General features: G+C 43.0%; 1 protein-coding gene across 8 annotated transcripts in view; it reads left to right on the top strand.

Annotated features, from left to right (window-relative positions):
* LOC118396070 (CUGBP Elav-like family member 2) overlaps window positions 1–14,795 on the top strand; it is a 57,358-nt gene that overhangs the window by 25,373 nt on the left and 17,190 nt on the right. For all 8 annotated transcript variants that reach the window (XM_052466496.1, XM_052466492.1, XM_052466497.1 and 5 more), the window contains exon 3: window positions 10,389–10,471. In XM_052466496.1, the coding sequence (XP_052322456.1) occupies window positions 10,389–10,471 (83 nt within the window). The remainder of the gene's footprint in view (window positions 1–10,388; window positions 10,472–14,795) is intronic.

Consider the following 14,795-nt stretch of genomic DNA (forward strand, 5'->3'; position numbering starts at 1 on the left):
AAAACAACTAAATTACATTACACTGTGACATTACACCTAACAATACAGCACCTTTCAACCATATATCAGTGGAATATTAAATGGCAAACTAATGATACTGATACATAAAATAAAACGCCCATTACACATCTGTTCTAACTTAAGCCCCTAGCTTCTCACCCGCACGTCCGGTCCCTTATATATAATTCAGAAAGTGTTTCCATATCATACAACATTTCGCTATCATTGATTCATAAGATGCAGTCTCCGCCATTTAAAGCCAATCCGCTCTCTTCCAGTTATGTAGTACAAGTCTAGCCGCAGTAAGAAAACCCGCTGAGGCGAGACCAAACTCTTATTTTGCTCATGCGTGGTTGTTATAATAGATGAATGCCCTAATAAGCACAGCTGTGGGGACTTTGGGATAGGCTGTGCCACCCATTCTTCAAGCTTTTTAAGAACCTCCTTCCAGAAGGCAAGCACCATGGGACATCCCCATATAGCATGTAGAAAGGTACTTACTTCACCCCTTGCATTTCCAGCATGAAGTATTTAGCAACAAACCACCCATTTTATCTGAGGTCCAGTAGTAGCTGAACAATCTAATGTATAAATGTACACCACCCTACATTGGAAACACATATTTTTTCCCATACATTTGATATACTGAAGAATAAACGTAACGGTCTTATGATTTATATTATCTTGTTTGATATTGTAAATTTAAGATCCATCTGTCAAATCAACCTTAAATTCTCAGTTCCCATGATGTGCATGACTCTTTTTATAAAATACTGTAGCTGACTGTGATATTTCTTCAGGTCCTGATAGGATATAAGCACTATAATTCTGCAATGTTTGGTTGTATTAGAGATTATCTTTTATAAAGGTCTACAGCAATTGTGAGGACTAAGCGAAACACACGTCTTTTAATCGATCCTGAGGGAAAGAGAGAAAATGTACAGAGCGCGCTTTCAGGGCACTTTTTTTGGCGTGACCGAGACCTTTCGGCACGCTCAACGTCTCGTGAGCGCGCGATTCACACACTGACAAGCCACATAGAAGGCAGCCTTCACGCTGAACACGTAGAAACTGTTCCCAGAGCGGTAGCCTTTTGGGAAGTGCGTTAAATATGACGTCAAAGCAGAGGCAACTTTTTCCATTACAAGAGAGATTTTGGGAGAATGCCCTGACACTTCTGTTTTACATAGAGACAAAATTTAAACGGATTTAGAATTGTTAGAGTTTTCTATTCGATAATATTTTTTATATGCAAATATTAGCAACTTTTGAAAAAAATGTATCCTGTTTTATATGGGTACCCAAATCCTCCAGAAGGGGCAGTAAACCGTGGTATCCTGAACAGGTTAAATAATTTTCCACACAGTCTGTGCCTGTTTTGTTTTCATGCTAGTGATGGCCGAGAATCCTCTCTCGCATAGGTACGTGGTTTCAAAGTGTCTTAACAGCGTGATTTACCAAGGCAAGAAACTCTGAGCGCAGCCCAATCCAAAAATCTGGCAGTGGCTTCTGATTTAAATTCCATTTGAATAGAATCGCTTGTTGCAACTTCGATGAGGCTCTCTTGTTCAGAGATCGGTAAGAGGACTGGAGGCAGGGCATGAAAGGGAGAACAAATCCAGTTTGTTGTCCGTTTCGAGAAAGTACCTGTGTAATTGCTCACTACGGTGCTTTTCTATATCACATTTGACTTAGTCCGTAAGCTTGAGTTAATTTGCACACACAAAATCATACAATGATGGAAAGACCTGTGTGTTGTCCTTGTTAATGCAGACAAAAAAATGAGCTCCAGCTTCTTAATCACAGCCTCAATTTTGTCCCGCACATTGAATACAGTTGTGGAGAGTCCCTGTAATCCTAGATTCAGAATAGGAAAAAAACCATCACCCAGATAGGCTAGTCATGTTAGAAACTTGTCAGACAAGTGAAAATTATGGTCATTAAAGAGAACTTTAAGCTAGTCTCTCAATTAAAAAAAAAACGGGACAATACTCTGCCAGCGTACTTCTGTATGTTGTAAAAGCGTTACATGGTCGCTGCCATATCATTTGCATAATCATTTGAAAATACATAAGAGTTCTGGGGCCTTGCTTTAACAAAGTTAACCATTTTCCACTGTAGTGTCCAAGGCGTATTTCAAGCTGTCAGGCATTCCCTTGGCAGCAAGAGCCTCTTGGTGGATGCTGCAGTGTACCCAAGTGGCATCGGGAGCAACTGCTTTCACGCGCGTTACCGCTTCACTATGTCTCCCAGTCATGGCTTTTGCGCCTCCAGTACAGATACCAACCCATCTTGACCACAAGTCCATTTGATGTCACAAAGCTGTCCCCCCCCATAAACATAATGAACATATACCAGGAGCTGTGCCAGGCCCGCCACATCTGACTCATCCAGCTGTAACTCATAGAATTTCACTGGCTTGAATGTGAAGCAGTAATTGTTTCAAAACGTCTTCTGCCATGTCACTGATGCGTCGTGAAACAGTGTTGTTTGAAGAAATTGTCTGTATAGTTTTTTTTGGGGGGGGGGCTTTCCACCCCCAGCATTGTCCTAGCCATGTCTGCAGCAGCAGGAAGAATTAAGTCCTCTACAATAGTATGGGGCTTGCCTGTCCTAGCCACTCGGTAGCTCACCGTATAAGACCCTTGTAGCACCTTATTAATGGTATCTGTTGCTTTTATACATGTCTTACTACTTGAAAGTCTTTATTCTCGCTCAAACTCCTGTGGCTTATTTTTCAAATGTTTACCTGCAAAGAATAATGGTTCATGTGATTGGATTTTAATTATTTGCCGGTGCTATTTCAAATATATAGCCCTGTTGGGAAGTATAAATGTACTATTTGGAAATGTGAATCACATTTTTATTTGGCGTACCCTCACCAGCATTGTGCGTACGTACCCCTGGTGCATGCAGGCATTATCTAAGCCATACCTCCCAGATAAGTTAATATTTTCCTATGTAAACTGATGGGTTGTGCCATATGGAAGAATATTTTTGTTTATACTGGGAAATTCCAAGCGTCTGGGGCGGCAGTTGGCCTAGTGGTTAGAGCCTTGGGCCAGTAACTGAAAGGTTACTGGATTGAATCCCTGAGCTGACAAGGTAAAAATCTGTCGTTCTGCCCCTGAACAAGGCAGTTAATCCACTGTTCCTTGGTAGGCCGTCATTGTAAATAAGCATTTGTTCTTAACTGACTTGCCTAGTTAACTAAAAAGAAATTATGAAATTTAACCCATAGCTCTCGGGAATGTTGTAGGATTGGGTTAGCCTCTTCAGTTGGCTGTCTCTGAAAATGTGTTTTTGTGTTTTAAGGCCTCAATAGGCTTAAACGAGGCGGTGAGACCTCTCAATCCGAGTCCATCCCAAATGGGAATCATAATTTCCACCGGGTCTTGCCAATTTGAATACTTCAAATGATATGTTGTATGGTTCTACATTGGGTGATGCTATTCCTCCTTTGTCCCTTGGAGCATGTAACGTTAAACACCGTATCAAGTGTATTTATTTAGCCCTTACATCAGCTGATATATCAAAATGCTGTACAGAAACCCAGCCTAAAACCCCAAACAGCAAGCAATGCAGGTGTAGAAGCATGGTGGCTAGGAAAAACTCCCTAGAAAGGCCAAAACCTAGGAAGAAACCTAGAGGAACCAGGCTGAGGGGCGGCTAGTCCTCTTCTGGCTGTGCCGGGTGGAGATTATAACAGAACATGGCCAAGATGTTCAAATGTTCATAAATGACCAGCATGGTCAAATAGTAATAATTACAGTAGTTGTCAAGAGTGCAGCAAGTCAGCACCTCAGGAGTAAATGTCAGTTGGCTTTTCATAGCCGATCATTAAGAGTATCTCTACCGTTCCTCCTGTCTCTAGAGAGTTGAAAACATCAGGTCTGGGACAGGTAGCACATCCGGTGAACAGGTCAGGGTTCCATAGCCGCAGACAGAACAGTTGAAACTGGAGCAGCAGCACGGCCAGGTGGACTGGGGACAGCAAGGAGGAGTCATGCCAGGTAGTCCTGAGGCATGGTCCTCGGGCTCAGGTCCTCAGAGAGAGAGAATTAGAGAGAGCATACTTAAATTCACACAGGACACCGGATAAGACAGGAGAAGTACTCCAGATATAACAAACTGACCCTAGCCCCCTAACACAAACTAATATAATAATAATAATAATATATGCCATTTAGCAGACGCTTTTATCCAAAGCGACTTACAGTCATGTGTGCATACATTCTACGTATGGGTGGTCCTGGGAATCGAACCCACTACCCTGGCGTTACAAGCGCCATGCTCTACCAACTGAGCTACAGAAGGACCCTAGCCCCCCGACACAAACTACTGCAGCATAAATACTGGAGGCTGAGACAGGAGGGGTCAGGAGACACTGTGGCCCCATCTGATGATACCCTCGGACAGGGCCAAACAGGAAGGATATAACCCCACCCACTTTGCCAAAGCACAGCCCCCACACCACTAGAGGGATATCTTCAACCACCAACTTATCTTCCTGAGACAAGGCCGAGTATAGCCCAAAAAAACCTCCGCCACGGCACAACCCAGGGGGGGCGCCAACCCAGATAGAAAGATCACGTCAAGTGACGCACCCCTCCTAGGGACAGCATGAAAGAGCACCAGTAAGCCAGTGACTCAGCCCCTGTAAAAGGGTTAGAGGCAGAGAATCCCAGTGGAGAGAGGGGAACCGGCCAGGCAGAGACACCAAGGGTGGTTCGTTGCTCCAGAGCCTTTCCGTTCACCTTCACACACCTGGGCCAGACTACACTCAATCATATGACCCACTGAAGAGATGAGTCTTCTGTAAAGATTTAAAGGTTGAGACCGAGTTTGCGTCTCTGACATGGGCAGGCAGACCGTTCCATAAAAATGGCGCTCTATAGGAGAAAGCCCTGCCTCCAGCTGTTTGCTTAGAAATTCTAGGGACAATTAGGAGGCCTGCTCTCTGGCACATCCCATCACTCTTTTTGATTCCTGAATCAGCTCTGATTGCTGCTGTCAAGGGCTCAAAAAAAAATAGTAAAAAGGAGAGGTGTGAGAGGACTACCCTGCTGGGTTCCCCTCAAACAATAAAAGAGATCATGCCAGTTTGAGGACTGCTGCTCGTGGATTGGGGTATAAATACCTTAACCCACTTGAGAAAAAATTCCTTTGGCCCTTGATTTTAAGGGTGTATGTGAAAAAGCCCCACTCCACCCTATCGAATACCTTCTCCGCATCTAGGTAATGTATAGTCTTTTTCACTCGGCTGCATGAGGTGAAGCAAATGTCTTAAGATTCTGTGGCGGTACTACTTTTTATTATTTGTTTTACAAATCCCACCTGATCTGTGTAATGAGGTACATCCATCTCCAGCCTCATGGCTAGTACTTTGGAGAGCACCTTACAATCAACTTATAATACTCAACATGGAAACAGTCTAATCCTGTTGACTTTCCAGACTTCGTTGAGGTGATGGATGTTCTTATCTCAGATTCTAGTATAGGAGCATCCAAATCCTGTATTTGATCTGGGGACGACACCCCCCCGGAAGTGCCATCTTTGGGGGGAATACATTTAGCTTGGTCTAAGTTACATTCAGACTTATAAAGCATTGAGTAAAAGTCACACCACATTGTTCATATCTTTTGTACTCACTTCCATTTTTGAAAACTGGTATCTTTTTGTTCAATTTGTCTAGCCAATTTGACTATTTTCACCACTTTCGAAAGTTTGTCCTCAGCCGAAACATAGCATATTTAACCTTTTTTTGTTTTTGTTAGATCTCATGCAATTGAAACTTCAGATCTGACTTGTTTCAATCGTGACTCGGTATTTTTCCTTGATTTCTCTTTTTTCCCCCCAGCTCTTTCATTTGAGTTGTTCAACTCTTTCTCTACCTTCTTTCTACTGGTTTGCTATTATTTTGCTTCTAACATAAGCTTTAGAAGCCCCGCACACCATATTCAATGTATCAGTGTAATGTTTGAAAAGGGGAGAGAGAAAAAACAACTAGGTCTTCATCGAGGGGTAAAGATGAACTGTTTGGTCTTGGAATAAGGATGTGTTCAGCCTCCATCGAAGGCTTTTCTTAGCCTTATCAGCCTCCACCGAAGGCTTTTCTTAGCCTTATCAGCCTCCACCGGAGGCTTTTCTTAGCCTTATCAGCCTCCATCGGAGGCTTTTCTTAGCCTTATCAGCCTCCATCGAAGGCTTTTCTTAGCCTTATCAGCCTCCATCGAAGGCTTTTCTTAGCCTTATCAGCCTCCACCGAAGGCTTTTCTTAGCCTTATCAGCCTCCACCGGAGGCTTTTCTTAGCCTTATCAGCCTCCATCGGAGGCTTTTCTTAGCCTTATCAGCCTCCACCGAAGGCTTTTCTTAGCCTTATCAGCCTCCACCGGAGGCTTTTCTTAGCCTTATCAGCCTCCACCGGAGGCTTTTCTTAGCCTTATCAGCCTCCACCGGAGGCTTTTCTTAGCCTTATCAGCCTCCACCGGAGGCTTTTCTTAGCCTTATCAGCCTCCACCGAAGGCTTTTCTTAGCCTTATCAGCCTCCACCGAAGGCTTTTCTTAGCCTTATCAGCCTCCACCGGAGGCTTTTCTTAGCCTTATCAGCCTCCATCGAAGGCTTTTCTTAGCCTTATCAGCCTCCATCGAAGGCTTTTCTTAGCCTTATCAGCCTCCACTGCTATAAATAATTCCGTTGCGTGGTCAGTCAATCTATCACGTCTTTAGTCATACTCTTGTAAAACTAGGAAGTTATCTATCCTGGAATAAGATTTAATGGTTATGTGAATAAAATATATTTTCCTTCTCTCTTTAGGATTGACAAGTTTCCACACCCACATCCCTCATTGGTGTGTATTGCTGCACTGACACTTGGTACAGTCCAGTGACCAAAATAGCGTTGTAGCTATACAGTCTAAAATGGCTAAGTACTGTAGCTATTAGTTTGCCGAATTGTGATTTCACCGTTTCTTTGCGACAGTGTTTCACACACAGACTATCCTGTATAGAACTCACTGGCCAATATAGCGATGCCCTTATTTCTGGTCCTCCTGAGTTTTTCTTCAGGAATTCCAGCGCCTTGCGATAGTCATCGAAGCTCTTGTCTTTCACCCTTCCGTGTAAAGCGTTAGCACAGCTAAGTGGGTGGGTCCAACTAGGTACACCCAACTCATGAAGCCTCTTCCTTGTTGCGGGAGAAAAAAAAACGTATCCGCCAGCTCCGTGGTCCTATTGGCAAAGAAGGATAAGCGTGCAGCCCTTCCATGTCACACCCCCTTCTGATACATTCCCTTTGCAGCGATGATACACTATGCAGAAATAGCATTTTTTTCTCTCTTCAGTTTCCTGGTTACAAAAATGAATAGTAAGCTTTTAATTTCAGTTTGTGACAAAGCAAGCAAGTAGTGTAGACTATCATTGTACCATATAAACTGCTTTGAAAGGGCTTTTGCATAACCAAAAATATTGTATTTGACGCTTGTGTATATAACCGAAAGTAAAAGACTGGAACTTAAGAACAGGAAGCATAAAAATAGAGCAGATCTACTGCTTTGTAGACTTGCTTTCAATGAGAATGACGGCCCTAACACACATTTCCATGTGAATTTGGTCAGATCGCCCAAAAAGTTTGATTTTGCAGCTTTTAAGTGTAACTATTAGAAATGTGAGTTTATTATTATCTCCAGCTCAGGCCTCCAGCTATGCATTTGGTTTGCTAAGTGGCTAGATGTCAAGATCATCATCTTGGTTACAGCAGAGACATTCAACCCCTTCCTGGACCAAGATCCCTTTGACCTACATTATAATACAAATTTAAAAAAATTGTGCCCCTCGTGTGCACTTTCTGTAATACGGGGACGCAGGTAGCCTAGTGGTTAGAGCGTCGGACCAGTAACCAGAAAGTTTGCTAGATTGAAACCTAGAGCTGGCAAGGTAAAAATCAGTCATTCTGCCCCCCCGAGCAAGGCAGTTAACCCACTGTTCCCCGTTAGGCTCATTGTCAATAAGAATTTGTTCTTAACTGACTTGCCTAGTTAAATGAAGGTTAAATAAATAAAAAATGGTACAGTACAGAAACTGTATGATAATCTGCATACCGCCCAATCCCTGCCATTGAAAGTAACCCAGCCTCCAGGTGAATGTGAGAACACAACGACAGCTCCTCTGCTATCTATGGTCTATGAAAATTTTAAAAAATAAAAAAAAAAAATGTATGGCCAGATTTCTCAATCCTGAGGAATTCAAAGCCATAATCTACCAACCAGTTTTTTTTTGTGGCTTGTTGAACCTTCTTTGGTGATGGGATTTTGTCTGGGGAGTGGGATTTTGTCTGGGGAGTGGGCTATCTGGAAGTGCCAGTGCCTCAGAGCTGGGCGGGGAGTTGATGTAAAGCTAGGCCTAATCTCAGTTGCAGTCTGGAATTTTCTTAGGTATCTTGTTCCCGCCTCCGAGCTATAATAATATAGTCTTCTGCACTGTTCTAAGCAAGCGCCACCTAAAAGTGAACTACTCTCTCCATTCTGTTATTAAATGTACACAATGATTAGACTTCAGTATAAACGTCTAGATGGGCTACATGGATGGATACCTGGGCATCTGTGTACTTAATGGTCAGACCAGTGTCTGCTAGATACTGCTGAATATAGAGCACATTGTGTGTCTTGGTGTGAGAGGATGAATAGTTCAAAGCAGAGGAGCTCTCTCGCTCCCCGGCATAGAGTAGTGTCAGCTGTGATGGCCCATTGACATGTTAATTTAATGGTAATTTATTCTAATAGATAATCTGGGTTGATCACAGCAGCCCTTTGCCTCTGCTGACTTTATGTGAGGTTTATTCTGAATTGGGAGGATGGAGGCCCCCCCCCGCGCTCTCTGTTCTCCTCTAGTCAATTCAAAGGGTTTTTATTGGCATTGGAAAAATGTTTACATTGCCAAAGCAAGTGAAATAAATAATAAACAAATGTGAAATAAATGAAGGAGGGAAAAATAGAAATTGACAGTAATCATACCAAAGGGAACAGACATTTCAAATGTCATATGGCTATTTATGGGTCCTCTTTACCCCCCCCCTTGCCCCGCTCCCCTCTCTCCTCTTCTACTCTCACCCCTCTTGCTCTCTCCCCCTCTTCACAATCTCTTTCACCATCGTAGCCTGGGGGCCTGGACCCAGTAGTCCTACCCCCTGTTGGGTGAACTGGGGAGTTTCATCAAGAGGCTTTGGTGACGCCCGCGCTGCGTTTTATCCCCCCCTCTCCCTCCATCAGGGTGTTTGAATAATCCTGGTTCTGTATCTATATTGAGCGGTCAGATTTGAAGTGCTGTGTTTATTTTAGGTGTTGTTGACTCCAGGGTATCTTTGTGAGATATCAGAAGGTAGAGATGGGTCTGTTTTTATTTATTTATTTAGCCTCATCAGTGTGAGTTGCTGTGCTGAACAACGGAAAGGTGGGGGGTGGGGGTACACTCAGCTGCCTTTTGGAGAGAGGCTCGACGCGATACTCTTTATATGCATCTCTCTACACAGCGCGGCCTGGGTAGGAGAGCGGCTCTTCCACACTACAGTAACGGCAACACCACACACACACACACACACACACACACACACACACACACACACACACATCCTGTGAGGGAAGAGAGCTGCACTCTGCAGTAGCAGCATAAAACAACAGTATGTAGGTCAGAGACGCTGCAGTGCTCCACTTCTGTGTGTTTTTGTGCGCTTGCTCTCTACCAAGCTCTGTGCTCCCAGCTCAGAGAAACTGACAGGATGGAACGCCACTGGCGGTCTACTGGGGCGGAAGGATGAGCATTTTCTCCCACCATCCCCTCTCTCTCGGCCCCCTCTCTCTCGTTCTCTCTCTCTCGCCCCCCTCTTGTTCTCTCTCGCCCGTTCTCTGTGCCATTGTGTGTACTGTACTTGCCTTTTTAAATGTGTATTCGCAGCACTTCACACTGATGCAATGGAGTGCCGTTCTCTGTTAGTGTGGGTGGACTACCAGTGATCCTGACCGACAGCTAGGCCCTTGGTCTCCTGCTCTCTGCCCTTTCTGTGACGGGACGGTCGTCATGTGTGTCAACTGTAGCCTTCACCCTCGGCCCTGTCGCTTTATCTAGCCCATCTGCCAGCTAGGAGCCACTGCCGGTCCTTTGCCTGCTCTGCGTTATGTACTGTATGTTCAACCGTGGTGCTGAAAATAACGTGGCACATGTTCTGGACGGGTGACGCGGTGGGCGCCGTGTTCTGGACGTGTGACGCGGTGCGCACCGTGTTCATTTTACCTTCCATTTCTTGTCTTGGAACGGTGTTGCTGTATGAGTTACGTTACTGGTCTCTCATTGAGTTTTGTTTTTCTCTCCTCTCCTCCCCCCTTCTCTCCTCTAGGATGCTGTTTTGTAACGTTTTATACCAGAAAAGCTGCCCTGGAGGCCCAGAATGCATTGCACAACATAAAGACCTTAACTGGGGTGAGTAAGCAGGAAGCTTGTGTTATAGGGGTAACCACATTTTCTCGACTGGTCGGCTGTTTTAGTCGATAGGCTTAGTCGACCAATATGTTTATTAATTTTTGAAATGTTATATATTTTTTGGAGCAGTGACAAAAATTGTAAAAATATTATGCCACACGAGATGCCTGTCTGATTCATGCCTGTCTGATTCATGCCTGTCTGATTCATGCCTGTCTCAGTGAACTAATCCATTGCGAAGGTCATGGGGATGGCTCACCAGTAGTACATTATACTGTTAATTTGATTATTATTGCAGTCTTTATCATTGTCATTGTAGGAGTGGACACGTTGTTTGCAGCATGCACAACCCATGCTAAACACACACACACACACACACACACACACACACACACACACACACACACACACACACACACACACACACACACACACACACACACACACACACACACACACACACACAGTGGGGCAAGAAAGTATTTAGTCAGCCACCAATTGTGCAAGTTCTCCCACTTAAAGATGAGGCCTGTAATTTTCATCATAGGTACACTTCAACTATGACAGACAAAATTAGGGAAAAAATCCAGAAAATCACATTGTAGGTTTTTTAATGAATTTATTAGCAAATGATGGTGGAAAATAAATATTTGGTCACCTACAAACAAGCAAGATTTCTGGCTCACAGACCTGTAACTTCTTCTTTAAGAGGCTCCTCTGTCCTCTACTCGTTACCTGTATTAATGGCACCTGTTTGAACTTGTTATCAGTATAAAAGACACCTGTCCACAACCTCAAACAGTCACACTCCAAACTCCACTATGGCCAAGACCAAAGAGCTGTCAAAGGACACCAGAAACAAAATTGTAGACCTGCACCAGGCTGGGAAGACAGAATCTGCAATAGGTAAGCAGCTTGGTTTGAAGAAATCAACTGTGGGAGCAATTATTAGGAAATGGAAGAAATAAAGACCACTGATAATCTCCCTCGATCTGGGGCTCCACGCAAGATCTCACCCCGTGGGGTCAAAATGATCACAAGAACGGTGAGCAAAAATCCCAGAACTACACGGGGGGACCTAGTGAATGACCTGCAGAGATCTGGGACCAAAGTAACAAAGCCTACCATCAGCAAGGGCATTGAAGATGAAACGTGGCTGGGTCTTTAAGCATGACAATGATCCCAAACACACCGCCCGGGCAACGAAGGAGTGGCTTCGTAAGAAGCATTTCAAGGTCCTGGAGTGGTCTAGCCAGTCTCCAGATCTCAACCCCATAGAAAATCTTTGGAGGGAGTTGCTGCCCAGCAACAGCCCCAAAACATCACTTCTCTAGAGGAGATCTGCATGGAGGAATGAGCCAAAATACCAGCAACAGTGTGTGAAAGCCTTGTGAAGATTTGACCTCTGTCATTGCCAACAAAGAATATTTAACAAAGTATTAAATCTTTTGTTATTGACCAAATACTTATTTTCCACCATAATTTGCAAATAAATTAATTAAAAATCCTACAATGTGATTTTCTGGATTTGTTTTCTTATTTGTCCGTCATAGTTGAAGTGTACCTATGAAAATTACAGGCCTCTCATCTTTTTAAGTGGGAGAACTTGCACAATTGGTGGCTGACTAAATACTTTTGTGTGTATTAATTTAAAAAATACATTTTGGAAACTAGTGGAATGTAAAAAATATATATATTTTCCATTCCATGAGTTGTCAATGTATTCATTGACACGAGTGCTCCAAACAAAACACAATCTTGAGTAAGTACACGCGCCTGATCACACAGGGAAGTGGGCCTAGGCTACCCGGCCTGCACACACATGTTGGCCTATAAATGTGCCCATTCAGGTTTATGATACGTTTTCTGGCTTGTCTTAATAACTTCTTGACGCACCCATCCCTTTAGCGGGATCATTTTCATCAACACCCGCTTCAAATTAAATTACTAAAAATATGAAATTTTCATTAAATCACAAGTGCAATATGGCAAAACACAGCGTAGCTTGTTGTTAATCCACCTGACATGTCAGATTTCAATACAGCATTTTGGCGAAAGCATAACAAGCGTTTATGTAAGAACATCTATCTCAGTAGACAAAATATTACAAACGGCAGCCAAGTAGATTGGTCACGAAAGTCAGAAAAGCAATAGATTAAATCGCTTACCTTCGGATGTTTGCACTCACGAGACTCCCAGTTACACAATAAATGTTCCTTTTTGTTCCATAATTATTATTTTATAGCCAAAATACCTCTATTTGTTTGGCGCGTTATATTCAGAAATCCACAGGCTCGAGCGGTCACGACATCGCAGACAAATTCCAAATAGTATCCGTAATGTCCACAGAAACATGTCGAACGTTTTTATAATCAATCCTCAGGTTGTCTTTTAAAATATATAATCGATAATATATCAACCGGGACTGTCACTTTTTCAATAGGAGAGGGAGAGACAATGGCTGCCCCACTCTGTTGCGCAAGCAAAACTGCTGCTGGCACCCAGCCATCCAATGATGCGATGTGATCTTTCTCGCTAATTTTTTAAAATAAAAGCCTGAAACTGTCTAAAGACTGACACCTTGAGGAAGCCATAGAAAAAGGAATCTGGTTGATATCCCTTTAACCTGTTGCGACGAGCAATCCTGTATCCGGGAGCGTAATTATAGCCTAAAGCTCATTACCATAACGCAACGTTAACTATTCATGAAAATGGCAATTTTCAAAAAATGCTTTTCAACCATAGCTACACAAGCATTTGTGTAAGAGTATTGATAGCTAGCATAGCATTAAGCCTAGCATTCAGCAGGCAACATTTTCACAAAAACAAGAAAAGCATTCAAATAAAATAATTTACCTTTGAAGAACTTCGGATGTTTTCAAGGAGGAGACTCTCAGTTAGCAAATGTTCCATTTTTCCAAAAATATTATTTGTGTAGGAGAAATTGCTCTGTTTTGTTCATCACGTTTTGCTAAGAAAACCCCCCGAAAATTCAGTCATTACAACGCAAACTTTTTTCCAGATTAACTCCATAATATCGACAAACATGGCAAACGTTGTTTAGAATCCATCCTCAAGGTGTTTTTCACATATCTATTCGATGATAAATCACTCGTTGCAGTTTGGTTTCTCCTCTGTTCAAAATGGAAAAATGCACGCACCTGGAGATTACGCAATAGTTTCGACGGAGGACACCGAGCGGACACCTGGTAAATGTAGTCTCTTATGGTCAATTTTCCAATGATATGCCTACAAATACGTCACAATGCTGCAAACACCTTGGGGAAATGACAGAAAGTGTAGGCTCATTCCTTGCGCATTCACAGCCATATAAGGAGACATTGGAACACAGCGCCTCCAAAATCTGGCTCACTTCCTGTATGAAATTTCATCCTGGTTTCGCCTGTAGCATTAGTTCTGTGGCACTCACAGACAATATCTTTGCAGTTTTGGAAACGTCAGTGTTTTCTTTCCAAAGCTGTCAATTATATGCATAGTCGAGCATCTTTTCGTGACAAAATATCTTGTTTAAAACGGGAACGTTTTTCATCCAAAAATGAAATACTGCCCCAGAGGTTCAAGAGGTTAAATGGAGGCAAGGCATCCAATGGAACAGAGCGCTTTCAGGAAAAACAGTACTTCCTGATTTGATTTTCCTCAGGTTTTTGCCTGCAATATCAGTTCTGTTATACTCACAGACAATATTTTGACCATTTCTGAAACTTTTTAGAGTTTTCTATCCTAATCTGACAATTATATGCATATTCTAGTTTCTGGGCCTGAGAAATGGGCACGAAAATCCTGCCCCCTACCCTCAATAAGTTAACTCGCCTTCACTGTGCTGGTTCTCCAAAGTAATCTTTTTCTTCGCCTCCAACATTAAGTAAACAGTCTGTTTTCACATCCATTGAGAATGATAATAGTTCCATAACTTAAGGCTTAAGACAACATCTGCTGAAATGGCAGAGCGTGAAATTCAAAAATATTTTTGGGAAATATTTAACTTCCATACATTCATAAGGGTAATACACCAACTTAAAGCTTAACCTCTTGTTCATCTAGCCATGCTGCTCCTTACCTCAGCCAGCCAGTCGTGCTGCTCCTGGCATTGACTGGAGTCCCATGGCGCGTCAGTGGAAAAGCTTGCCTCCATGTCGGTCGCTAGACCTGGGTTCAAGTACTATTTAAAACCATTTCAAATAGTTGAGCTGTTCTTGAGCTTGTTGCAATGGAACAAACCTGTCCTGGCCACCCATTTTGGCACACCGGGCAGGCTAATGGAAATGCTCAGTTATTTGAAAGATTTCAAATAGTATTTGAATGC

Source organism: Oncorhynchus keta, chromosome 17 (genome assembly GCF_023373465.1).
Source record: "Oncorhynchus keta strain PuntledgeMale-10-30-2019 chromosome 17, Oket_V2, whole genome shotgun sequence".
Lineage (NCBI taxonomy): Eukaryota > Metazoa > Chordata > Actinopteri > Salmoniformes > Salmonidae > Oncorhynchus > Oncorhynchus keta.